The sequence below is a fragment of the Hyla sarda genome, unplaced genomic scaffold, assembly GCF_029499605.1.
Source record: "Hyla sarda isolate aHylSar1 unplaced genomic scaffold, aHylSar1.hap1 scaffold_126, whole genome shotgun sequence".
Lineage (NCBI taxonomy): Eukaryota > Metazoa > Chordata > Amphibia > Anura > Hylidae > Hyla > Hyla sarda.
The window spans coordinates 379,334-406,259 of record NW_026607881.1 but is presented as its reverse complement, the minus strand read 5'-3'; the positions used below and the strand labels follow the sequence as shown (position 1 = coordinate 406,259).

The 26,926-nt window shown below is 42.6% G+C and overlaps 1 protein-coding gene across 3 annotated transcripts in view; it reads right to left on the bottom strand.

The window, feature by feature from the left end:
* The window catches only part of DNMT3A (DNA methyltransferase 3 alpha), a 285,392-nt gene that overhangs the window by 125,727 nt on the left and 132,739 nt on the right, over window positions 1-26,926 (bottom strand). For all 3 annotated transcript variants that reach the window (XM_056551891.1, XM_056551892.1, XM_056551893.1), the window contains exon 4: window positions 5,372-5,711. In XM_056551891.1, coding sequence (XP_056407866.1) covers window positions 5,372-5,711 — 340 coding nt within the window. The remainder of the gene's footprint in view (window positions 1-5,371; window positions 5,712-26,926) is intronic.

Sequence of the window (26,926 nt, the reverse complement as noted above, 5' to 3'; positions counted from 1 at the left end):
GCTTCCCCGTTCCCTTTTCAATGGTCTATTCACACGTACAGTATTCGGCGCAGATTTGATGCGTAGGATTTTCTGCTGCAGATCTCATTGTAAACAGAAAGACTGAGCTTGAAATCCTGCGCATCAAATCTGAGCAGAATATTGTACGTGTGAATAGACACTTAATGTGTTTAGTTTTCAAACATAAATAATCAACAACATAAGCCAGAAAAACAAGACAATATATTGCAAACACATCCTATGAGATGTTCTCTATCCTATGAGATGATGTCTATCCTATGAGATGTTCTCTATCCTATGAGATGATGTCTATCCTATGAGATGTTCTCTATCCTATGAGATGTTCTCTATCCTATGAGATGTTCTCTATCCTATGAGATGTTCTCTATCCTATGAGATGTTCTCTATCCTATGAGATGTTCTCTATCCTATGAGATGTTCTCTATCCTATGAGATGTTCTCTATCCTATGAGATGTTCTCTATCCTATGAGATGATGTCTATCCTATGAGATGTTCTCTATCCTATGAGATGTTCTCTATCCTATGAGATGTTCTCTATCCTATGAGATGATGTCTATCCTATGAGATGTTCTCTATCCTATGAGATGTTGTCTATCCTATGAGATGATGTCTATCCTATGAGATGATGTCTATCCTATGAGATGTTCTCTATCCTATGAGATGTTCTCTATCCTATGAGATGATGTCTATCCTATGAGATGTTGTCTATCCTATGAGATGTTCTCTATCCTATGAGATGTTCTCTATCCTATGAGATGTTCTCTATCCTATGAGATGATGTCTATCCTATGAGATGATGTCTATCCTATGAGATGATGTCTATCCTATGAGATGATGTCTATCCTATGAGATGTTCTCTATCCTATGAGATGTTCTCTATCCTATGAGATGTTCTCTATCCTATGAGATGTTCTCTATCCTATGAGATGTTCTCTATCCTATGAGATGTTGTCTATCCTATGAGATGTTGTCTATCCTATGAGATGATGTCTATCCTATGAGATGTTCTCTATCCTATGAGATGTTCTCTATCCTATGAGATGATGTCTATCCTTTGAGATGTTCTCTATCCTATGAGATGTTCTCTATCCTATGAGATGTTCTCTATCCTATGAGATGATGTCTATCCTATGAGATGTTCTCTATTCTATGAGATGTTCTCTATCCTATGAGATGTTCTCTATCCTATGAGATGTTCTCTATCCTATGAGATGATGTCTATCCTATGAGATGTTCTCTATCCTATGAGATGTTCTCTATCCTATGAGATGTTCTCTATCCTATGAGATGTTCTCTATCCTATGAGATGATGTCTATCCTATGAGATGTTCTCTATCCTATGAGATGATGTCTATCCTATGAGATGATGTCTATCCTATGAGATGATGTCTATCCTATGAGATGTTCTCTATCCTATGAGATGATGTCTATCCTATGAGATGTTCTCTATCCTATGAGATGTTCTCTATCCTATGAGATGATGTCTATCCTATGAGATGCTGTCTATCCTATGAGATGCTGTCTATCCTATGAGATGATGTCTATCCTATGAGATGATGTCTATCCTATGAGATGATGTCTATCCTATGAGATGTTCTCTATCCTATGAGATGTTCTCTATCCTATGAGATGTTCTCTATCCTATGAGATGTTCTCTATCCTATGAGATTTTCTCTATTCTATGAGATGATGTCTATCCTATGAGATGATGTCTATCCTATGAGATGAGGTCTATCCTATGAGATGTTCTTTATTCTATGAGATGTTCTCTATCCTATGAAATGTTCTCTATCCTATGAGATGTTCTCTATCCTATGAAATGATGTCTATCCTATGAGATGATGTCTATCCTATGAGATGATGTCTATCCTATGAGATGTTCTCTATCCTATGAGATGATGTCTATCCTATGAGATGTTCTCTATCCTATGAGATGTTCTCTATCCTATGAGATGAGGTCTATCCTATGAGATGAGGTCTATCCTATGAGATGTTCTCTATCCTATGAGATGTTCTCTATCCTATGAGATGTTCTCTATCCTATGAGATGTTCTCTATCCTATGAGATGATGTCTATCCTATGAGATGTTCTCTATCCTATGAGATGATGTCTATCCTATGAGATGATGTCTATCCTATGAGATGATGTCTATCCTATGAGATGTTCTCTATCCTATGAGATGATGTCTATCCTATGAGATGTTCTCTATCCTATGAGATGTTCTCTATCCTATGAGATGATGTCTATCCTATGAGATGCTGTCTATCCTATGAGATGCTGTCTATCCTATGAGATGCTGTCTATCCTATGAGATGATGTCTATCCTATGAGATGATGTCTATCCTATGAGATGATGTCTATCCTATGAGATGTTCTCTATCCTATGAGATGTTCTCTATCCTATGAGATGTTCTCTATCCTATGAGATGTTCTCTATCCTATGAGATTTTCTCTATTCTATGAGATGATGTCTATCCTATGAGATGATGTCTATCCTATGAGATGAGGTCTATCCTATGAGATGTTCTTTATTCTATGAGATGTTCTCTATCCTATGAAATGTTCTCTATCCTATGAGATGTTCTCTATCCTATGAGATGAGGTCTATCCTATGAGATGATGTCTATCCTATGAGATGATGTCTATCCTATGAGATGTTCTCTATCCTATGAAATGATGTCTATCCTATGAGATGATGTCTATCCTATGAGATGATGTCTATCCTATGAGATGTTCTCTATCCTATGAGATGATGTCTATCCTATGAGATGTTCTCTATCCTATGAGATGTTCTCTATCCTATGAGATGAGGTCTATCCTATGAGATGAGGTCTATCCTATGAGATGTTCTCTATCCTATGAGATGTTCTCTATCCTATGAGATGTTCTCTATCCTATGAGATGTTCTCTATCCTATGAGATGATGTCTATCCTATGAGATGTTCTCTATCCTATGAGATGATGTCTATCCTATGAGATGATGTCTATCCTATGAGATGATGTCTATCCTATGAGATGTTCTCTATCCTATGAGATGATGTCTATCCTATGAGATGTTCTCTATCCTATGAGATGTTCTCTATCCTATGAGATGATGTCTATCCTATGAGATGCTGTCTATCCTATGAGATGCTGTCTATCCTATGAGATGATGTCTATCCTATGAGATGATGTCTATCCTATGAGATGATGTCTATCCTATGAGATGTTCTCTATCCTATGAGATGTTCTCTATCCTATGAGATGTTCTCTATCCTATGAGATTTTCTCTATTCTATGAGATGATGTCTATCCTATGAGATGATGTCTATCCTATGAGATGAGGTCTATCCTATGAGATGTTCTTTATTCTATGAGATGTTCTCTATCCTATGAAATGTTCTCTATCCTATGAGATGTTCTCTATCCTATGAGATGAGGTCTATCCTATGAGATGATGTCTATCCTATGAGATGATGTCTATCCTATGAGATGTTCTCTATCCTATGAAATGATGTCTATCCTATGAGATGATGTCTATCCTATGAGATGATGTCTATCCTATGAGATGTTCTCTATCCTATGAGATGATGTCTATCCTATGAGATGTTCTCTATCCTATGAGATGTTCTCTATCCTATGAGATGAGGTCTATCCTATGAGATGAGGTCTATCCTATGAGATGTTCTCTATCCTATGAGATGATGTCTATCCTATGAGATGATGTCTATCCTATGAGATGTTCTCTATCCTATGAGATGATGTCTATCCTATGAGATGATGTCTATCCTATGAGATGATGTCTATCCTATGAGATGTTCTCTATCCTATGAGATGATGTCTATCCTATGAGATGTTCTCTATCCTATTAGATGATGTCTATCCTATGAGATGATGTCTATCCTATGAGATGTTCTCTATCCTATGAGATGTTCTCTATCCTATGAGATGATGTCTATCCTATGAGATGATATCTATCCTATGAGATGATATCTATCCTATGAGATGATGTCTATCCTATGAGATGATGTCTATCCTATGAGATGATGTCTATCCTATGAGATGTTCTCTATCCTATGAGATGTTCTCTATCCTATGAGATGTTCTCTATCCAATGAGATGTTCTCTATCCTATGAGATGTTCTCTATCCTATGAGATGATGTCTATCCTATGAGATGATGTCTATCCTATGAGATGATGTCTATCCTATGAGATGATGTCTATCCTATGAGATGATGTCTATCCTATGAGATGATGTCTATCCTATGAGATGTTCTCTATCCTATGAGATGATATCTATCCTATGAGATGTTCTCTATCCTATGAGATGTTCTCTATCCTATGAGATGTTCTCTATCCTAGGAGATGTTCTCTATCCTATGAGATGATGTCTATCCTATGAGATGATGTCTATCCTATGAGATGTTCTCTATCCTATGAGATAGGGGCTTGTTATAATTGTATCAATATAGACAAATGGATCAAGGCATTGGTTGACATTTATCATTGTGTTTAGACTGTTTTTTGTGTCTAGAAAAGGCGCAAAAAAAGTGCAAGAAGGGTTTATTTGCGCCTTTTGGTTAACACATTTCTGCTGATTTTGAGTTGCAATCCACTGATTTTGGCAATACATATGATACGGACGGGTTTTATGAACTGCCCCTTTTTGTCAAAAGGCGCAAAAAAGGTGAAAAGCCACTGAAAAGTCTCTAAACTACACCAGCCCAGACTTAGCTTAGCTTTTTGGTGTATGTGAAGAGTGAAATTTTCGGGAAATGTGACCTGCACAAAATTCATCAAATTCTGTGACCATTTAATAAATTTGTTGCTCCTACACATTACAGCACACACAAAAAAAAGTGCAAAAAAACGGTTCACTTACACTACAATGATAAATGCTTCACTTACACCTACAATGATAAATGCTTCACTTACACCTACAATGATAAATGCTTCACTTACACCTACAATGATAAATGCTTCACTTACACCTACAATGATAAATGCTTCACTTACACCTACAATGATAAATGCTTCACTTACACCTACAATGATAAATGCTTCACTTACACCTACAATGATAAATGCTTCACTTACACCTACAATGATAAATGCTTTACTTACACCTACAATGATAAATGCTTCACTTACACCTACAATGATAAATGCTTCACTTACACCTACAATGATAAATGCTTCACTTACACCTACAATGATAAATGCTTCACTTACACTACAAAGATAAATGCTTCATTTACACCTACAATGATAAATGCTTCACTTACACTACAATGATAAATGCTTCACTTACACTACAATGATAAATGCCGGCCATTGTCCATAAGAATAAGTGGGAGGGAACACTTACCATTTTCAATGCTGTCTTCGTGGCTCCGCCTTCCTCGCTTCTTATTGGCTGAGCACTCCTCCCCGTCCTGAGAGTCCGGCTCATCACTCAGTGAGCAGCGACCATTCTCCAGCATGGACTCCGCCTCCGTCCCTTTCTCCTCCTCCTCTTCATGGTTGATCTTCTTGTCTTTTGGGCTGGGCTCAGAATTCGCCTTCTCTGGTGATGGAATCTCGGGCTTTAGGTGGACACTTGGCGCCTCCATCTCTCCGTTGGGCACCGGATCCGGGTGGCTGGTTTTCGGAGACGTGTGGCACTTAGGGACTGAGGCATTGTCTTTGGATGCACTGACGCTTTCCACCTGCAAAAGAAGAGAAACGGCGGATGAAGGGACCTACGAGAAGGTGAGGACGGAGGAAAAAACACAAAAAAAGAGAAGTTGTCTTCTTCTGACAAGTTTGTAAAGATTATAGGTGACTCCAATCAAGGTGTAGAAACATCTCCAAGAAGATCAAGAGCTAAATATCAGATTCTCATTTCTTAAAGAGGTAATCTTGGCAAAAATATTTATCCCCTAAGGTGTCTGATCGTGGGGGGCCTGCTGCTGAGAACCCCCGCGATCACCCCGCTGAATCTCCAGTTTCGGAAATCTCCAGGTTTCCGGGACAGGGGACATGACGGCACCACACGCCCCCTCCATTCATGTCTATGGGAGGGGGCGTGATGGCCGTCACGCCCCCTCCCATAGACATGAATGGAGGGGGCATGGCATGACATCACGTCCCCAGTCCCGGAAACCCGGAGGTTTCCAAAACTAGAGAAGAAGTCCCCGCATAGAATGCGGGTGCTGAAGGGAGATCACAGGGGGGTCTCTGCAGTGGGCCCGCGATCAGACATCTTATCCTCTATCCTTTGGATAGGGGATAAAATGTTTTTGCCCGGAATACCCCTTTAAAAATGTACAAAAATTTCTAAAATTCTGTTATCACCAATGGGGTCAATGATGAGGAACATAACAAAAGTGAATAAAGTAAAAGGGTCTGAAAACTTTCTGAAACTCTTATATAACACATTATATGGTGGCATAATATTACAGCGGTACGTCTTTAACGCTCCATCCTGCCGCCCTCCGTCTTGTTACTGTGGTGACTGCGGTGGAGGCGAGGTCCTCGGGAGCTGAAATCTCACTGCAGACATAAATCATCAGTAATGAAGAGGTGGGGGGGACGGGAGAGGAGCTAATGAGACCAGGCATGACATAATGGCGGACGGAGAATTATGAGATTTAGGTTATTGACAGTCACCATCAATACCAGAAAGATGATAATATATATCGGATGAGGTCATCAGCGGCGTCCAATACATAATACAGCGACGACACCAGAAAATCCCATCATCTGTGCCAGACGGCAGCAGCAAAGCAACAAGGGTTATTGTCGTCTCCGGCCTCTACCATTATTTTATCAATAGGAAGAGACGTCTGAAGTCAGAAACTTCCAGAGGGAAATACCACAGTGACCGCAAAAAGGGGGAGACCATACAGTCAGCCATAGAAGTTATGAACCTATATATCGTACTATACCCGACGTTGTACGCTCTTCCTACCTGAACCTACCTATCCAGTCCTCACATCCAGACCTCATATACCAAATTGTGTTATCCGCTGTCTGTATATATATTGTTTTGGCAAATGAAAGCCGTTTCTTTTTGTTTGATACTTCATTGTTCAGCATCACCAAATTTACCTGTACTAGATTTTTTGTTAATGTATAAGTAACATGTGACCAAGTGTCATCAAAATATCTACAGCCATTTGGAAGTGATGCTGGAACATACACACATAGATATATACACAAAGATATATACAGTACACACACAGATATATACACAAAGATATATACAGTACACACACATAGATATATAGACAGATATATATACACATATTTATACACATAAATACACACATACATAGATATACACACACAGATATATAGACAAAGATATAGATATATATATATATACACACACACACACATATATATATATATACACACACACACATAGATATAGACATCATAGATATTTACATATACAGATATATAGATATATACACCTATAGATATATACACATAGATATATATATACACATACAGTGGGGATCAAAAGTTTGGGCACCCCAGGTAAAAAATGTGTATTAATGTGCATAAAGAAGCCAAGGAAAGATGGAAAAATCTCCAAAAGGCATCAAATTACAGATTAGACATTCTTATAATATGTCACCAAAAGTTACATTTTATTTCCATCATTTACACTTTCAAAATAACAGAAAACAAAAAAATGGCGTCTGTAAAAGTTTGGGCACCCTGCAGAGTTAATATCTTGTACTGCCCCCTTTGGCAAGTATCACAGCTTGTAAACGCTTTTTGTAGCCAGCCAAGAGTCTTTCAATTCTTGTTCTAAGTATCTTTGCCCATTCTTCCTTACAAAAGTCTTCCAGTTCTTTGAGATTTCTGGGCTGTCTGTCACGCACTGCTCTTTTAAGGTCTATCCATAAATTTTCAATTATGTTGAGGTCAGGAGATTGTGAAGGCCATGGCAAAACCTTCAGTTTACGTCTCTTGATGTAATCCCCAGTGGATTTCGAGGTGTGTTTAGGATCATTATCCATTTGTAGACGCCATCCTCTCTAACTTCAGCTTTTTCACAGATGGCATCAAGTTAGCATCCAAAATTTGCTGACATTTTATTGAATCCATTTTTCCTTCTACTCGTGAGATGTTCCCTGTGCCACTGGCTGCAATACAACCCCAAAGCATGATTGATTCACCCCCATGCTTAACAGTTGGACAGAGGTTCTTTTCATTAAATTCTGTTCACCTTCTTCTCCAAACGAACCTTTGCTCATTCCGGCCAAAAAGTTCAATTTTAACCTCATCGGTCCACAGAACTTGTTTCCAAAATGCATCAGGCTTGTCTATATGTTCATTTGCAAAGTTCAAACGCTGATTTTTGTGGTGAGGACGTAGAAGAGGTTTTCTTCTGATGACTCTTTCATGAAGACCATATTTGTACAAGTATCTCTTTATAGTGGAATAGTGCACCACAACTCCATTGTCTGCCAGATCTTTCTGGAGGGATTTTGCAGTCAAACGTGGGTTTTGAATTGTTTTTTTCACAATCCTGTGAGTTGTTCTGTCTGATAATTTCCTTGGTCTTCCAGATCTTGCTTTAACTTCCACTGTTCCTGATTGCTGCAATTTCTTAATTACGTTCCGAACAGAGAATATTGACATCTGAAAACGTTTTGCTATCTTCTTATAGCCTTCTCCAGCTTTGTGAGCGTCAACTATTTTCAGTTTCAGATTTCTAGACAACTGCTTAGGAGAACCCGTGGTGCTGAATGTTGGGGCAAGGTCAGATGAGTCTGGGCATTTATAACCTTTGAGATTGACATCACCTGGTCTTCCCAGATGATGATTGAGAACAATTCATGACACTGGCAGGTCTCAGCTTTGCAAATGAGGCAGTGCATGCTATATATTCTGCAGGGTGCCCAAACTTTTGCAGACGCCATTTTTTTGTTTTCTGTTATTTTGAAAGTGTAAATGATGGAAATAAAATGTAACTTTTGGTGACATATTATAAGAAGGTCTAATCCGTAATTTGATGCCTTTTGGAGATTTTCTATCTTTCCTTGGCTTCTTTATGCACATTAATACTAATCTTTACCTGGGGGGCCCAAACTTTTGATCCCCACTGTATATAGGAGAAGTATTATAGTAGTTATATTCTTGTATATAGGAGCAGTATTATAGTAGTTATATTCTTGTATATAGGAGCAGTATTATAGTAGTTATATTCTTGTATATAGGAGGCAGTATTATAGGAGTTATATTCTTGTATATAGGAGCAGTATTATAGGAGTTATATTCTTGTATATAGGAGGCAGTATTATAGCAGTTATATTCTTGTATATAGAAGCAGTATTATAGGAGTTATATTCTTGTATATAGGAGCAGTATTATAGTAGTTATATTCTTGTATATAGGAGCAGTATTATAGTAGTTATATTCTTGTATATAGGAGCAGTATTATAGTAGTTATATTCTTGTATATAGGAGGCAGTATTATAGGAGTTATATTCTTGTATATAGGAGCAGTATTATAGGAGTTATATTCTTGTATATAGGAGGCAGTATTATAGCAGTTATATTCTTGTATATAGAAGCAGTATTATAGGAGTTATATTCTTGTATATAGGAGCAGTATTATAGTAGTTATATTCTTGTATATAGGAGCAGTATTATAGTAGTTATATTCTTGTATATAGGAGCAGTATTATAGTAGTTATATTCTTGTATATAGGAGGCAGTATTATAGGAGTTATATTCTTGTATATAGGAGCAGTATTATAGGAGTTATATTCTTGTATATAGGAGGCAGTATTATAGCAGTTATATTCTTGTATATAGAAGCAGTATTATAGGAGTTATATTCTTGTATATAGGAGCAGTATTATAGTAGTTATATTCTTGTATATAGGAGCAGTATTATAGTAGTTATATTCTTGTATATAGGAGCAGTATTATAGTAGTTATATTCTTGTATATAGGAGCAGTATTATAGTAGTTATATTCTTGTATATAGGAGCAGTATTATAGTAGTTATATTCTTGTATATAGGAGCAGTATTATAGTAGTTATATTCTTGTATATAGGAGCAGTATTATAGTAGTTATATTCTTGTATATAGGAGCAGTATTATAGTAGATATATTCTTGTATATAGGAGGCAGTATTATAGCAGTTATATTCTTGTATATAGAAGCAGTATTATAGTTATATTCTTGTATATAGGAGGCAGTATTATAGTAGTTATATTCTTGTATATAGGAGCAGTATTATAGGAGTTATATTCCTGTATATAGGAGCAGTATTATAGCAGTTATATTCCTGTATATAGGAACAGTATTATAGTAGTTATATTCCTGTATATAGGGGCAGTATTATAGTAGTTATATTCTTGTATATAGGAGCAGTATTATAGTAGTTATATTCTTGTATATAGGAGCAGTATTATAGTAGATATATTCTTGTATATAGGAGCAGTATTATAGTAGTTATATTCTTGTATATAGGAGGAGTATTATAGGAGTTATATTCTTGTATATAGGAGCAGTATTATAGTAGTTATATTCTTGTATATAGGAGCAGTATTATAGTAGTTATATTCTTGTATATAGGAGCAGTATTATAGTAGTTATATTCTTGTATATAGGAGCAGTATTATAGTAGTTATATTCTTGTATATAGGAGCAGTATTATAGTAGATATATTCTTGTATATAGGAGGCAGTATTATAGCAGTTATATTCTTGTATATAGAAGCAGTATTATAGTTATATTCTTGTATATAGGAGGCAGTATTATAGTAGTTATATTCTTGTATATAGGAGCAGTATTATAGGAGTTATATTCCTGTATATAGGAGCAGTATTATAGCAGTTATATTCCTGTATATAGGAACAGTATTATAGTAGTTATATTCCTGTATATAGGGGCAGTATTATAGTAGTTATATTCTTGTATATAGGAGCAGTATTATAGTAGTTATATTCTTGTATATAGGAGCAGTATTATAGTAGATATATTCTTGTATATAGGAGCAGTATTATAGTAGTTATATTCTTGTATATAGGAGGAGTATTATAGGAGTTATATTCTTGTATATAGGAGCAGTATTATAGTAGTTATATTCTTGTATATAGGAGCAGTATTATAGTAGTTATATTCTTGTATATAGGAGCAGTATTATAGTAGTTATATTCTTGTATATAGGAGCAGTATTATAGTAGTTATATTACTGTATATAGGAGGCAGTATTATAGTAGTTATATTCTTGTATATAGGAGCAGTATTATAGTAGTTATATTCCTGTATATAGGAGCAGTATTATAGTAGTTATATTCCTATATATAGGAGCAGTATTATAGTAGTTATATTCTTGTATATAGGAGCAGTATTATAGTAGTTATATTCTTGTATATAGGAGCAGTATTATAGTAGTTATATTCCTGTATATAGGAGCAGTATTATAGCAGTTATATTCCTGTATATATGAACAGTATTATAGTAGTTATATTCCTGTATATAGGGGGCAGTATTATAGGGGCTGTAGTGTAACAGTTATCGCTTGTGTAGTACAGATATAGCTGACACCCTCCACCCCCTCTAGATATAATGTCAGCTTTGTTTGTACTTTAATAACAGGTCGTTATAGCTTTCTATATATGACTACCTCTTGTGTCTGGGATTATTCCGCCCCTATAGTTATATACCGTCCTCATCACTTAGGTCATACATTGTCCTAACAATATGTAAAGGTTTGACAAACTATCCAGACCTGAAGATGTCGGAGCGCCTCCGGCTGCTCACAGAGACTAATAGATGGAAGCCAATCCCTGCGAATGACACCTGTAATAATAATGTGGAGGAATGATTTATAGGGCGCGCTATGGGGGATTAGTCTTCAATGACACGCCGCTCTCATAAAATATGATGTCACCGTACAGCAGATCTCTTTTGGATTCCGCAGCCTTGTCTGATAGTAATGTCATAGAATTAACTCCATCACTGCTGGGACCAGTAGAAGCAGTGAGACGCTGTTTCTTGATGTAAACGACCTGATGTCCCTTGGCATAGAATAAACACTCACGTGTGAGAGCCGTGACTACGTACATTCTGGAATCTGTGTCTTCTATCTGTATACTGCTGCTATCTCCATGGGATCAGGATATATATATAATAGTTATATACCTCCCCTCCAGCTCTATCTGTATACTGCTGCTATCTCTATGGGATTAGTATATATAGTAGTTATACACCTACCATCCAGCTCTATCTGTATACTGCTATCTCTATGGGATCAGGATATATAGTAGTTATACACCTCCCCTCCAGCTCTATCTGTTTACTGCTGCTATCTCTATGGGATCAGGATATATAGTAGTTATACACCTCCCCTCCAGCTCTATCTGTATACTGCTGCTATCTCTATGGGATCAGGATATATAGTAATTATACACCTCCCCTCCAGCTCTATCTGTATACTGCTGCTATCTCTATGGGATCAGGATATATAGTAGTTATACACCTCTCCTCCAGCTTTATCTGTATACTGCTGCTATCTCTATGGGATCAGGATATATAGTAGTTATACACCTCCCCTCCAGCTCTATCTGTATACTGCTATCTCTATGGGATCAGGATATATAGTAGTCATACACCTCCTCTCCAGCTCTATCTGTATACTGCTGCTATCTCTATGGGATCAGGATATATAGTAGTTACACACCTCCCCTCCAGCTCTATCTGTATACTGCTATCTCTTTGGGATCAGGATATATAGTAGTCATACGCCTCCCCTCCAGCTCTATCTGTATACTGCTGCTATTTCTATGGGATCAGGATATATAGTAGTTATACACCTCTCCTCCAGCTCTATCTGTATACTGCTGCTATCTCTATGGGATCAGGATATATAGTAGTTATACACCTCTCCTCCAGCTCTATCTGTATACTGCTGCTATCTCTATGGGATCAGGATATATAGTAGTTATACACCTCCCCTCCAGCTCTATCTGTATACTGCTGCTATCTCTATAGGATCAGGATATATAGTATCAGCATTAAAATTTTTCCATACGATTGTATACGATTTTTTTGCAATCCGATTTTATCCGATTTTACGGTCCGTTAATCGGATGGTTAAATCGCGATGTGAACCTAGTCTAAGATCTCTGTGACCCGAGCAGATCCACAAGCTTTTTGTTGCCTTAAAGGGGTATTCCAGGCAAAAACTTTTTTTTTATATATCAACTGGCTCTGGAAAGTTAAACAGATTTGTAAATTAAAGTATATAATCACTGGCGCAGGGATGGTTCCCTTTTAGGCAGCCAAGATACAGCAATAAGGGTCCTGGTTGGGGCCCAAAAAAGGGGTGAACTCAAGAATAAATTATATTTGTGTATCGGCGCTGTCACGATTCGGCTAGCTGGAGGTGGATCCTCTGTGCCAGAGAGGGATTGGCGTGGACCGTGTCGGTGGACCGGTTCTAAGTTGCTACTGGTATTCACCAGAGCCCGCCGCAAAGCGGGATGGTCTTGCAGCGGCGGTGGCAATCAGGTCGTATCCACTGGCAACGGCTCAACCTCTCTGACTGCTGAGATAAGCGCGGTACAAGGGAGTACAATCAGTGGCGCAGTGGCCCTTTAAATCGCAGAGACCCGGCGCGCGCGCCCTAAGGAGCGGGGCTGCGCGCGCCGGGACAACACAGACGGGGAACGGGTCAGGTACGGGAGCCGAGATGCGCATCGCAAGCGGGCGCGTCCCGCATCGCGAATCGCAACCCGGCTGGGAGTAATATCACAGCGCACCCGGTCAGCAGGTCTGACCGGGGCGCTGCGAATGAGGGAGCGCTCGGCATAACAGTACCCCCCCCCCCCCTTGGGTCTCCCCCTCTTCTTGGAGCCTGAGAACCTGAGGATAAGACTTTTGTCCAGGATGTTGTCCTCAGGTTCCCAAGATCTCTCCTCTGGGCCACAATTCTCCCAGTCGACCAAGAATAATCTTTTACCTCTGACCGTCTTGGATGCTAGAATCTCCTTCACCGAAAAGATGTCAGATGAACCGGAAACTGGAGTGGGAGAAACAACTTTGGGAGAGAAGCGGTTAAGGATGAGTGGTTTAAGGAGAGAGACATGGAAGGCATTGGGAATACGGAGAGAAGGAGGAAGAAGGAGTTTGTAAGAGACAGGGTTGATCTGGCACTTGATTTTGAAAGGACCAAGATAGCGTGGTCCCAGTTTATAACTGGGGACACGAAAGCGGACATACTTAGCGGAGAGCCATACCTTGTCTCCGGGAGCAAAAATGGGGGGAGTTCTTTTCTTATCAGCAAATGTTTTCATCCAGGATGAAGCCTGTAAAAGAGAATTTTGAGTCTCTTTCCATATGGTGGAAAGGTCTCGAGTCACTTCATCCACAGCGGGCAAACCAGAGGGCATGGGAGTAGGGAGGGGAGGAAGAGGGTGACGGCCGTACACCACGAAGAATGGGGATTTAGCAGAGGATTCGGAGACTCTGAAATTGTAAGAGAATTCGGCCCATGGTAGAAGATCTGCCCAGTCATCCTGGCGGGAGGAAACAAAATGCCGTAAATAGTCACCCAGGACCTGATTAATTCTTTCTACTTGCCCATTGGATTGGGGATGATAAGAAGAAGAGAAGTTTAATTTGATCTTGAGCTGTTTACAGAGGGCCCTCCAGAATTTAGAGACGAATTGAACGCCTCTATCCGAGACGATATGCGTGGGCAAACCGTGAAGGCGAAAAATGTGTATAAAAAATTGCTTTGCCAACTGAGGCGCCGAAAGAAGGCCTGGAAGAGGGATAAAATGTGCCATCTTGGAGAATCGATCAACGACCACCAAACAACTGTGTTGCCACGGGTTAAAGGCAAGTCAGTAATAAAGTCCATACCAATCTGTGACCAAGGTTGTTCGGGGACAGGCAGAGGATGAAGGAGACCAGCAGGCTTCTGGCGAGGAGTCTTATCCCGGGCACAGACAGTACAAGCCTGCACGAAATCAACAACATCAGTCTCCAGAGTCGGCCACCAATAAAATCGAGAGATGAGTTGAATGGATTTTTTGATGCCAGCATGGCCTGCGAGGTGGGAGGAGTGTCCCCACTTGAGAATCCCGAGGCGCTGGCGTGGAGAAACGAAGGTCTTCCCTGGAGGAGTTTGTCTGATGGAAGCTGGAGAAGTGGAGATCAGACAGTCCGGAGGAATGATGTGTTGCGGAGAGGCTTCCACTTCAGAGGCATCTGAAGAACGAGAGAGGGCATCGGCCCTAATGTTCTTGTCAGCAGGGCGAAAATGGATTTCAAAGTTAAAACGGGCAAAGAACAACGACCACCTAGCCTGGCGAGGGTTCAGCCGTTGGGCAGACTGAAGATAAGAGCGATTTTTGTGATCAGTGTATATAATAACTGGATATTTGGATCCCTCCAGCAGGTGTCTCCATTCCTCAAGCGACAATTTTATGGCCAGTAGTTCTCGATCACCAATGGAGTAGTTTTTCTCCGCCGAAGAGAAGGTCCTAGAAAAAAACCCACAAGTAACAGCATGCCCAGAAGAATTTCTTTGTAGAAGAACTGCTCCAGCTCCCACTGAGGAGGCGTCTACCTCCAATAAGAAGGGTTTAGATGGGTCAGGTCTGGAGAGTACGGGAGCAGAAGAAAAGGCAGACTTGAGATGTTTAAATGCGTCTTCCGCTTGTGGAGACCAGGACTTGGGATTGGCGTTTTTCTTGGTTAGAGCCACGATAGGAGCCACAATAGTGGAAAAGTGTAGAATAAATTGTCTGTAATAATTGGCGAACCCCAAAAAACGTTGGATAGCACGGAGTCCGGAGGGGCATGGCCAATCCAATACGGCAGATAGTTTATCTGGGTCCATTTGTAGTCCCTGGCCAGAGACTAAGTATCCTAGGAAAGGAAGAGACTGACATTCAAAGAGACATTTTTCCATTTTGGCATAAAGATGATTGTCCCGAAGTCTCTGAAGAACCATGCGGACATGCTGGCGGTGTTCTTCTAAGTTGGCAGAAAAAATCAGAATATCGTCCAGGTAAACCACAACACAGGAATATAGAAGATCACGAAAAATTTCATTTACAAAGTCTTGGAAGACGGCAGGGGCGTTGCAAAGGCCAAAGGGCATGACCAGATACTCAAAGTGTCCATCTCTGGTGTTAAATGCAGTCTTCCATTCGTCCCCCTCCCTGATGCGGATGAGATTATAAGCACCTCTTAAGTCCAGCTTGGTAAAGATGTGGGCGCCACGTAGGCGGTCAAAGAGTTCCGAGATAAGAGGTAGGGGGTAGCGTTTTTTTACAGTGATTTTATTAAGTCCGCGGTAATCATTGCAAGGGCGTAGGGAGCCGTCTTTTTTGGAGACAAAAAAAAATCCAGCTCCAGCAGGAGAGGAGGACTTGCGGATAAACCCCTTTTTTAAGTTCTCCTGGATGTATTCCGACATGGCTTGAGTTTCCGGAGCAGACAGAGGATAGATTCTGCCCCGGGGTGGAGTAGTACCCGGGAGGAGGTCAATAGGACAGTCATAAGGCCTGTGAGGAGGCAAAGTCTCTGCTTGATTTTTGCAAAAAACATCAGCATAATCCAGATAGGCCTTGGGAAGACCAGATACCGGGGGAACTACAGGGTCTTGACTGTGAGTACTGGGAGCCGGTTTAAGACAGTCCTTGTGGCAAGAAGTACCCCAGTTCTTGATCTCCCCTGTGGTCCAATCAAGGGTTGGGGAATGGCGTTGAAGCCATGGTAATCCAAGAAGAATTTCTGAAGTGCAGTTAGAGAGGACCAAAAATTAAATTTTTTTGTGATGGGGTCTGATGCACATTAAGAGAGGTTCCGTGCGGTAACGCACGGTACAGTCCAATCTTTCATTATTAACAGAGTTGATGTAGAGGGGTCTGGAGAGACTGGTCACCGGGATGTTGAACCTGTTGATGAGAGAGGCCAAAATGAAGTTTCCTGCAGATCCGGAATCCAAGAAGGCCATAGCAGAGAAGGAGAAGGTAGAAGAAGACATCCGCACAGGCACAGTAAGACGTGGAGAAGCAGAGTTCACATCAAGAGCTGTCTCACCTTTGTGCGGAGTCAGCGTGCGTCTTTCCTGGCGAGGAGGACAGATAGGACAATCCTTCAAGAAATGTTCGGTACCGGCACAGTACAGGCAAATGTTCTCCACGCGGCGTCGTGTCCTCTCGAGGTGTCAAGCGAGACCGGTCAACTTGCATAGCCTCCACGGCGGAAGGCACAGGAACGGATTGCAGAGGACCAGAGGAGAGAGGAGCCGGGGAGAGAAACCGCCTCGTGCGAACAAAGTCCATATCCTGGCGGAGCTCCTGACGCCTTTCGGAAAAACGCATGTCAATGCGGGTGGCAAGATGAATAAGTTCATGCAGGTTAGCAGGAATTTCTCGTGCGGCCAGCACATCTTTAATGTTACTGGATAGGCCTTTTTTAAAGGTCGCGCAGAGGGCCTAGTCATTCCAGGATAATTCGGAGGCAAGAGTACGGAATTGGATGGCGTACTCGCCAACAGAAGAATTACCCTGGACCAGGTTCAGCAGGGCAGTCTCGGCAGAAGAGGCTCGGGCAGGTTCCTCAAAGACACTTCGAATCTCCGTGAAGAAAGAGTGTACAGAGGCAGTGACAGGATCATAGCGGTCCCAGAGCGGTGTGGCCCATGACAGGGCTTTCTCAGACAGAAGGCTGACTATGAAAGCCACCTTTGACCTTTCAGTTGGAAACTGGTCCGACATCATCTCCAAATGCAGAGAACATTGCGAAAGAAAACCACGGCAAAACTTAGAGTCCCCATCAAATTTATCCGGCAAAGATATTTGGAGGCTGGATGCGGCCACTCGCTGCGGAGGAGGTGCAGGAGCTGGCGGAGGAGAGGATTGCTGAAGCTGTGGTAGTAGCTGCTGTAGCATCACGGTCAGTTGAGACAGCTGGTGGCCTTGTTGCGACTGCTGGGCGACCACCGTGGTGAGGTCGGCGACAACTGGCAGCGGGACCTCAGCGGGATCCATGGCCGAATCTACTGTCACGATTCGGCTAGCTGGAGGTGGATCCTCTGTGCCAGAGAGGGATTGGCGTGGACCGTGTTGGTGGACCGGTTCTAAGTTGCTACTGGTATTCACCAGAGCCCGCCGCAAAGCGGGATGGTCTTGCAGCGGCGGAAGCAACCAGGTCGTATCCACCGGCAACGGCTCAACCTCTCTGACTGCTGAGATAAGCGCGGTACAAGGGAGTAGACAAGAGCAAGGTCGGACGTAGCAGAAGGTCAGGGCAGGCAGCAAGGATCGTAGTCGGGGCAACGGCAGGAGGTCTGGAACACAGGCTAGGAACACACAAGGAAACGCTTTCACTGGCACAATGGCAACAAGATCCGGCGAGGGAGTGCAGGGGAAGTGAGGTATAAGTAGGGAGTGCACAGGTGAGGATACTGATTAGGCCTGCTGCGCCAATCAGTGGCGCAGTGGCCCTTTAAATCGCAGAGACCCGGCGCGCGCGCGCCCTAAGTAGTGGGGCCGCGCGCGCCGGGACAACACAGACGGGGAACGGGTCAGGTACGGGAGCCGAGATGCGCATCGCGAGCGGGCGCGTCCCGCATCGCGAATCGCATCCCGGCTGGGAGTAATATCGCAGCGCACCCGGTCAGCAGGTCTGACCGGGGCGCTGCGAATGAGAGAACGCTGTGAGCGCTCCGGGGAGGAGCGGGGACCCGGAGCGCTCGGCGTAACACTCGGCGGTCAGTACGCTGATCATATACAGGAGATTATATAGCGTACTGACCGAAACGTGTTAGATGATTCTTTGGCTCCTGCGCCTTGCTGTAGCTGTAATCGTGACGTCACGTTCAGTAATCAGATCTCCGTGCAAACTATCACAGCGTGGTTGCACCGGTGAGACGCTCACGGACGGAGCAGATCTTCCAGCGCCTTCACCCGCTGTTCACCTGGACTGTCTTTCATATCTTCTCTCTGGGGGCTCCTGGAGGGACTTTGTTTAGCACCCACATCGTACCTCAGGGCGAACAACGCTCCGTGGATCAATCTGTGCAAACCGGCATTCAAACCACAGGTACCTTTGACCACTTACAGCGCCTAATACATGGTACCATATACAGTCTTACACCTTACCATTACCGTTTGCATATAAGCACATTGTATTTATTATATACAAATCACGTAATCATATTTATTTTACAAATACTTATAGTGATTGAGACAGAATTGTCCCGTCAACTCCGGTCATTGAGGTGGGGGGACGGCACCCACTTTTATCATAGATCAACTCTAATAAGATAGAAGTAAGTTCTCTTGCTACAGTATTTAGCAGTACAAAATTGATACAATTCTATGACACAGACACAGTATCCGGATTGTTCACTCAAAAGCCGTTTTTTCATTTTCTCTGCCTAGTGAACGAAACTAATACCAGCTCACTCCTCAGAATCTTCTTATCCTATACAGATACTAATAAATCAACTGCATTAAGTAAGTTTGTTCCCATATGGGTGTTCCTTTTATGTGCGCCGATACACAAATATCATTTATTCTAGATTTATAAATTACTCCTATTAAAAAAATCTTAATCCTTCCAATAGTTATTAGCTTCTGAAGTTTTCTGTCTAACTTCTCATTGATGATGTCACGTCCCGGGAGCTGTGCATGATGGGAGACGTGAGTCATCAGAGAGCAGTTAGACAGAAAACAACAACTCAACTTCAGAAGCTAATAACTATTGGAAGGATTAAGATTTTTTAATAGAAGTAATTTACAAATCTGTTTAAATTTACGGAGCCAGTTGATATATAAAAAAAAAAAGTTTTGGCCTGGAATACCCCTTTAACCCCTTCATGACCCAGCCCATTTTCACCTTCATGACCTGGGCATTTTTTGAAAATCTGACCACTGTCACTTTAAACATTAATAACTCTGATGCTTTTACTTATCATTCTGATTCCGAGATTGTTTTTTCGTGACATATTCTACTTCATGTTATTGGTAAAATTTCACTGATATCTGCATCCTTTCTTGGTAAAAAATCTAAAAATTTCATGAAAATTTTGAAAGTTTAGCATTTTTCTAACTTTGACAGTCTCTGCTTGAAAGGAAAATGGATATTCCAAATAAATTACATATTGATTCACATATACAATATGTCTACTTTGTGTTTGCATAAATAAATTGACAAGTTTTTACTTTTGGAGACATCAGAGGCTTCAAAGTTCCGCAGCAATTTTCCAATTTTTCTCAAGATTTTCAAAATCGTAATTTTTCAGGGCCCAGTTCAGGTTGGAAGTGGATTTTAAGGGTCTTCATATTAGAAATACTCCATAAATGACCCCATTATAAAAACTGCACCCCCCAAAGTATTCAAAATGACATTCAGTAAGTGTTTTAACCCTTTAGGTGTTTCACAGGAATAGCAGCAAAGTGAAGGAGAAAATTCGAAATCTTCATTTTTTACACTCGCATTTTCTTGTAGACCCAATTTTTGAATTTTTACAAGGGGTAAAAGGAGAGAAATCACCCTAAAATTTGTAACCCAATTTCTTTCGAGTAAGGAAATACCTCATATGTCTATGTAAAGTGTTCGGCGGGCGCAGTAGAGGGCTCAGAAGGGAAGGAGCGACAATGGGATTTTGGAGAGTGAGTTTTTCTGAAAGGGTTTTTGGGGGGCATGTCGCATTTAGGAAGCCCCTATGGTACCAGAACAGTGGACCCCCCCACATGTGACCCCATTTTGGAAACTATACCCCTCATGGAATTTAATAAGGGGTGCAGTGAGCATTTACACCCCACTGGCGTTTGACAGATATTTGAAACAGTGGACTGTGCAAATAAAAAATTTTATTATTCATTTTCACCGACCACTGTTCCAAAAATCTGTCATACACCAGTGGGGTGTAAATGCTCACTGCTTCCCTTATTACATTCCGTGAGGGGTGTAGTTTCCAAAATGAGGTCACATATGGATATTTATTGTTTTGCGTTTGTCAGAACCGCTGTAACAATCAGCCACCCCTGTGCAAATCGCCTCAAATGTACATGGCGCACTCTCCCTTCTGGGCCTTGTTGTGCGCCCCCAGAGCACTTTGCGCCCACATATGGGGTATCTCCGTAGTCGGGAGAAATTGCGTTACAAATTTTGGGGGTCTTTTTTCCCTTTTACCTCTTGTGAAAATGAAAAGTATAGGGCAACACCAGCATGTCAGTGTAAAAAATTTATTTTTTTACACTAACATGCTGGTGTAGACCCCAACTTCACCTTTTCATAAGGGGTTAAAGAAGAAAAAGCCCCCCAAAATTTGTAAGGCAATTTCTCCCGAGTACGGCGATACCCCATATGTGTCCCAAAACTGTTGCCCTGAAATACGACAGGGCTCCAAAGTGAGAGAGCGCCATGCGCATTTGAGGCCTGAATTAGGGATTTGCATAGGGGTGGACATAGGGGTATTCTATGCCAATGATTCCCAAACAGGGTGCCTCCAGCTGCTGCAAAACTCCCAGCATGCCTGGACAGTCAATGGCTGTCCGGCAATACTGGGAGTTATTATTTTGCAACAGCTGGAGGCTCCGTTTTGGAAACAGTAGCGTACCAGACGTTTTTCATTTTTTGGGGGGAGGGGGGCTGTGTAGGGGTATGTGTATATGTAGTGTTTTTTACTTTTTATTTTAGGTTAGTGTTAGTGTAGTGTAGTGTTTTTAGGGTACAGTCACATGGGCAGAGGTTCACAGCAAGTTTGCTGCTGGAAGTTTGAGCTGCAGTGCAAAATTTGCGCCATCTCAAACTTGCAGCACTCACTGTAAACCTCCGCCCATGTGAGTGTACCCTGTACATTCACATTGGGGGGAGGGGGCAAACATCCAGCTGTTGCAAACTCCGAGCATGCCCTTTGGCTGTCCGTGCATGCTGGGAGTTGTAGTTTTGCAACAGCTGGAGGAACGCTGGTTTGGAAACACTAAGTTAAGTAATAAACTTTCAAGTGTTTTGCAACCAAACTTAGTGTTTCCAAACCAGTGTGCCTCCAGCTGTTGCAAAACTACAACTCCCAGCATGCATGGTCTGTCAGTGCATGCTGGGAGTTATAGTTTTGCAACAATTGCAACAGCTGGAGGCACTGAGGTAGGAAATGAACATTGCTTCTCAACTAGTGTGCCTCCAGTTGTTGCAAAACTACAACTCCCAGCATGCCCAGACTGCCAAGGCATGCTGGAAGTTGTAGTTCGGTAATATCTGAAGGATCAGATGTTGCCGAACTACAACTTCCAGCATGCTTGGGCAGTCTGGGCATGCTGGGAGTTGTAGTTTTGCAACATCTGGAGGTCCACAGTTTGGAGACCACTGTATAATGGTCTCCAATCTGTGCTCTTCCAGATGTTAGAGAACTACAACTCCCAGCATGCCTGGACAGACTGAGCATGCTGAGATTTGTAGTTTTGCAACATCTGGAAGAGCACAGATTGGAGACCATTATACAGTGGTCTCCAAACTGTGGACCTCCAGATGTTGCAAAACTACAACTCCCAGCATGCCCAGAAAGCCAAAGGCTGTCTGGGCATGCTGGGAGTTGCAGTTTTGAAACTCTCAGAGGCAGCAGTGAGAACGCTTTACGGCGATCTCACTGCTGCCAATGAAGATGCCGCACTGCTGCCGGAAACTCACCTGTGGGACGCAGCGCAGCCGGGACCGCACGGAGGACGCCGGGACCGCTCGGGACACCGCTCTGACGGGTAAGTGACGCCGGGGGACGGGTCAGGGACACTTAGCAGAGCGGTGTGTGTCCCGATCCCCGTGATCGGGACTCACACACCGCGCTGCTAAGTATTTTCATAGCGAAACGCTGCTATCAGCTAGTCAGATTAGACCAGCTGATAGCAGCGATCGCTGGGGGGTGGGGTGGGGATTGAAACCCCCCGTGGTCGCACGGTAAGATGGCTGGATATCAGTGATAGCCACCATCTTTCCGGGCGCTGCGGGGTGCCGCGAGTAGCGGCAGTAATGTTCATGACGTACCTGTATGTCATGGGTCGGGAAGGGGTTAACCTCTTAAGGACCCAGGGCGTATGGATACGCCCTCACACCCTGGGCCTTAAGGACCCAGGACGTCCCCGTACGTCCTGGCGTTTTCCGGTCTCTGCCGCGCGCCGGGCAGAGATCGGAACTGGATGCCTGCTGAAATCCTTCAGCAGGCATCCAGGGCAAACGCCGAGGGGGGCCATGTAGGCCCCCCATGTCGGCGATCGCCGCAAATCGCAAGGGAAATCGCCCTTGCGATCTGCGGCGATACCGGGCTGATCGGGTCTCTGGGACCCGACCGCCCGGTAATTTCGCATGATCCCGGTTGTCACAGACATCCAGGACCATGCTAAAGAATAGGAGCGAGGTGGCAAACCTGTTACCTCCTCCTATTCCCTGCGATCTGTCGGTTAACTAACCGACCAATCGCAGGGGGGGGGCGGTTACTTCCTCCCGTCCTGCCCCTGAAAGTCCGGAGAGGACGGGAGGAAGACCGGAGGAGGCGGCGGGGGACGGGGGAGTGCTGGGGCCCGGCCCCGGTACTTACCTCGTCCCTGAAGACCCGGATCCCGGCGATGAAGACGGCGGCGGCGGCGGCGACAGGTGAGTAGATCTTCAGCCGCGGTCGGGCCCTTTACAGCAATGCACGTCGCCGTAAAGCAACATGCATTGCTGTAATGGGACCCTGTAAACTACAACTCCCAGCATGCCCAGACAGCCCTCGGCGTCTGGGCATGCTGGGAGTTGCAGTTTTGCAACATCTGGAGGTCCACAGTTTGGAGACCACTGTGCCCTTCCAGATGTTGCAAAACTACACATCCTCAGCATGCCCTTACTGTCCAGGCATGCTGGGAGTTGTAGTGCTGTAACATCTGGCCCTTCAGATGTTGCAGAACTACAACTCCCAGCATGCCTGGACAGTTTTGGCATACTGGGGGTTGTAGTTTTGCAACATCTGGAAGGGCACAGATTGGGAACCACTGTATTAGTGGTCTGCAAACTGTAGTCCTCCAGATGTTGCAAAACTACAACTCCAAGCATGCTGGGAGTTGTAGTTCGGCAACATCTGGCTCTAAAGATGTTGCCAACTACTACTCCCAGCATGCTTGAGAATGCTGAGAGTTGTGGTTTTGCAACAACTGGTGGCACACTGGTTGGGAAACATTGTCTGTTTCCTAACTCAGTGTTTCCCAACCCGTGTGCCTCCAGCTGTTGCAAAACTATAACTACCAGCATGCACTGATAGACTGTGCATGCTGGGAGTTGTAGTTTTGCAACAGCTGGAGGTCCCCCCCCCCCCCCCTGTGAATATAAAGGATACATTCACATGGGCAGGGGGCTTACAGTGAGTATCAGGCTGCAAGTTTGCGATGCAGCAAATTTTGCGCGGCAGCTCAAACTCGCAGCGGGAAACTCGCTGTAATCCCCCGCCCATGTGACTGTACCCTAAAAACACTACACTACACTAACACAAAATAAAATAAAAAGTAAAAAAACACTACATATACACATACCCCTACACAGCCCCCCTCCCCTCCCCAATAAAAATGAAAAACGTCCGGTACGCCACTGTTTCCAAAATGGAGCCTCCAGCTGTTGCAAAACAACAGCTCCCAGTATTGCTGGACAGCCGTTGACTGTCCAAGCATGCTTGGAGTTTTGCAACAGCTGGAGGCACCCTGTTTGGGAATCACTGGCGTAGAATACCCCTATGTCCACCCCTATGCAAATCCCTAATTCAGGCCTCAAATGCGCATGGCGCTCTCACTTTGGAGCCCTGTCGTATTTCAAGGCAACAGTTTAGGGCCACATATGGGGTATCGCCGTACTCGGGAGAAATTTCTTAACAAATTTTGGGGGGCTTTTTCTCCTTTCACCCCTTATGAAAAGGTGAAGTTGGGGTCTACACCAGCATGTTAGTGTAAAAAAATAATTTTTTACACTAACATGCTGGTGTTGCCCTATACTTTTCATTTTGACAAGAGGTAAAAGGGAAAAAAGCCCCCAAAATTTGTAATACAATTTCTCCTGAGTACGGAGATACCCCATATGTGGGCGCAAAGTGCTCTGGGGGCGCACAACAAGGCCCAGAAGGGAGAGTGCACCATGTACATTTGAGGTGATTTGCACAGGGGTGGCTGATTGTTACAGCGGTTTTGACAAACGCAAAAAAAACTAAACCCCACATGTGACCCCATTTCGGAAACTACACCCCTCATGGAATGTAATGAGGGGTGCAGTGAGAATTTACCCCCCACTGGTGTCTGACGGATCATTGGAACAGTGGGCTGTGTAAATTAAAAATGTTGTACAGCCCACTGTTCCAAAGATCTGACAGACACCAGTGGGGGTAAATGCTCACTGTACCCCTTGTTACGTTCCTCAAGGGGTCTAGTTTCCAAAATGGTATGCCATGTGGGGTTTATTTTGCTGTCCTGGCACCATAGGGGCTTCCTAAATGCGACATGCCCCCCGAGCAAAATTTGCTCTCAAAAAGCCAAATATGACTCCTTCTCTTCTGAGCACTGTAGTTCGCTCGTAGTGCACTTCAGGTCAACTTATGGGGTACCTCCATACTCAGAAGAGATGGGGTTTCAAATTTTGGGGGGTATTTTTTGCTATTAACCCTTGCAAAAATGTGAAATTTGGGGGGAAACACCCATTTTAATGACATTTTTTTGTTTTTTTTGTTACGTATGCAAAAGTCGTGAAACCCCTGTGGGGTATTAAGGCTCACTTTATTCCTTGTTACGTTCCTCAAGGGGTCTAGTTTCCAAAATGGTATGCCATGTGGGTATTTTTTGCTGTCCTGGCACTATAGGGGCTTCCTATATGGGACATGCCCCCGAGCAAAATTTGCTCTCAAAAAGCCAAATATGACTCCTTCTCTTCTGAGCATTGTAGTTCGCCCATAGTGCGCTTCAGGTCAACTTATGGGGTATCTCCATACTCAGAAGAGATGGGGTTACAAATTTTGGGGGGTATTTTCTGCTATTAACCCTTGCAAAAATGTGAAATTTGGGGGGAATCACACATTTTAGTGAAATTTTATTTTTTTACATATGCAAAAGTCGTGAAACACATGTGGGGTATTAAGGCTCACTTTATTCCTTGTTACGTTCCTCAAGGAGTCTTGTTTCCAAAATGGTATGGCATGTGGGTATTTTTTGCTGTCCTGGCACCATAGGGGCTTCCTAAATGCAACATGCCCCATAAAACCATTTCAGAAAAACGTACTCTCCAAAATCCCCTTGTCGCTCCTTCGCTTCTGAGCCCTCTACTGCGCCCGCCGAACACTTTTCATAGACATATGAGGTATGTGCTTACTCGAGAGAAATTGGGCTACAAATATAAGTATACATTTTACTCCTTTTACCCCTCGTAAAAATTCAAAAATTGGGTCTACAAGAACATGCGAGTGTAAAAAATGAAGATTGTGAATTTTCTCCTTCACTTTCCTGCTATTCCTGTGAAACACCTAAAGGGTTAAAAGGCTGACCGAATATTATTTTGTATACTTTGGGGGGTGTAGTTTTTATAATGGGGTCATTTATAGGGTATTTCTAAGATGAAGACCCTTCAAATCCACTTCAAACCTGAACTGGTCCCTGAAAAATAGTGAGTTTGGAAATTTTGTGAAAAATTGGAAAATTGCTGCTGAACTTTGAAGCCTCTGATGTCTTCCAAAAGTAAAAACTTGTCAATTTTATGATGCAAACATAAAGTGGACATATTGTATATGTGAATAAAAAATTAAAATATTTTGAATATCCATTTTCCTTACAAACAGAGAGCTTCAAAGTTAGAAAAATTCAAAATTTTCAAATTCTTCATAAAATTTTCAAATTTTTCACCAAGAAAGGATGCAAGTTACCAAATTTTTTTACCACTATGTTA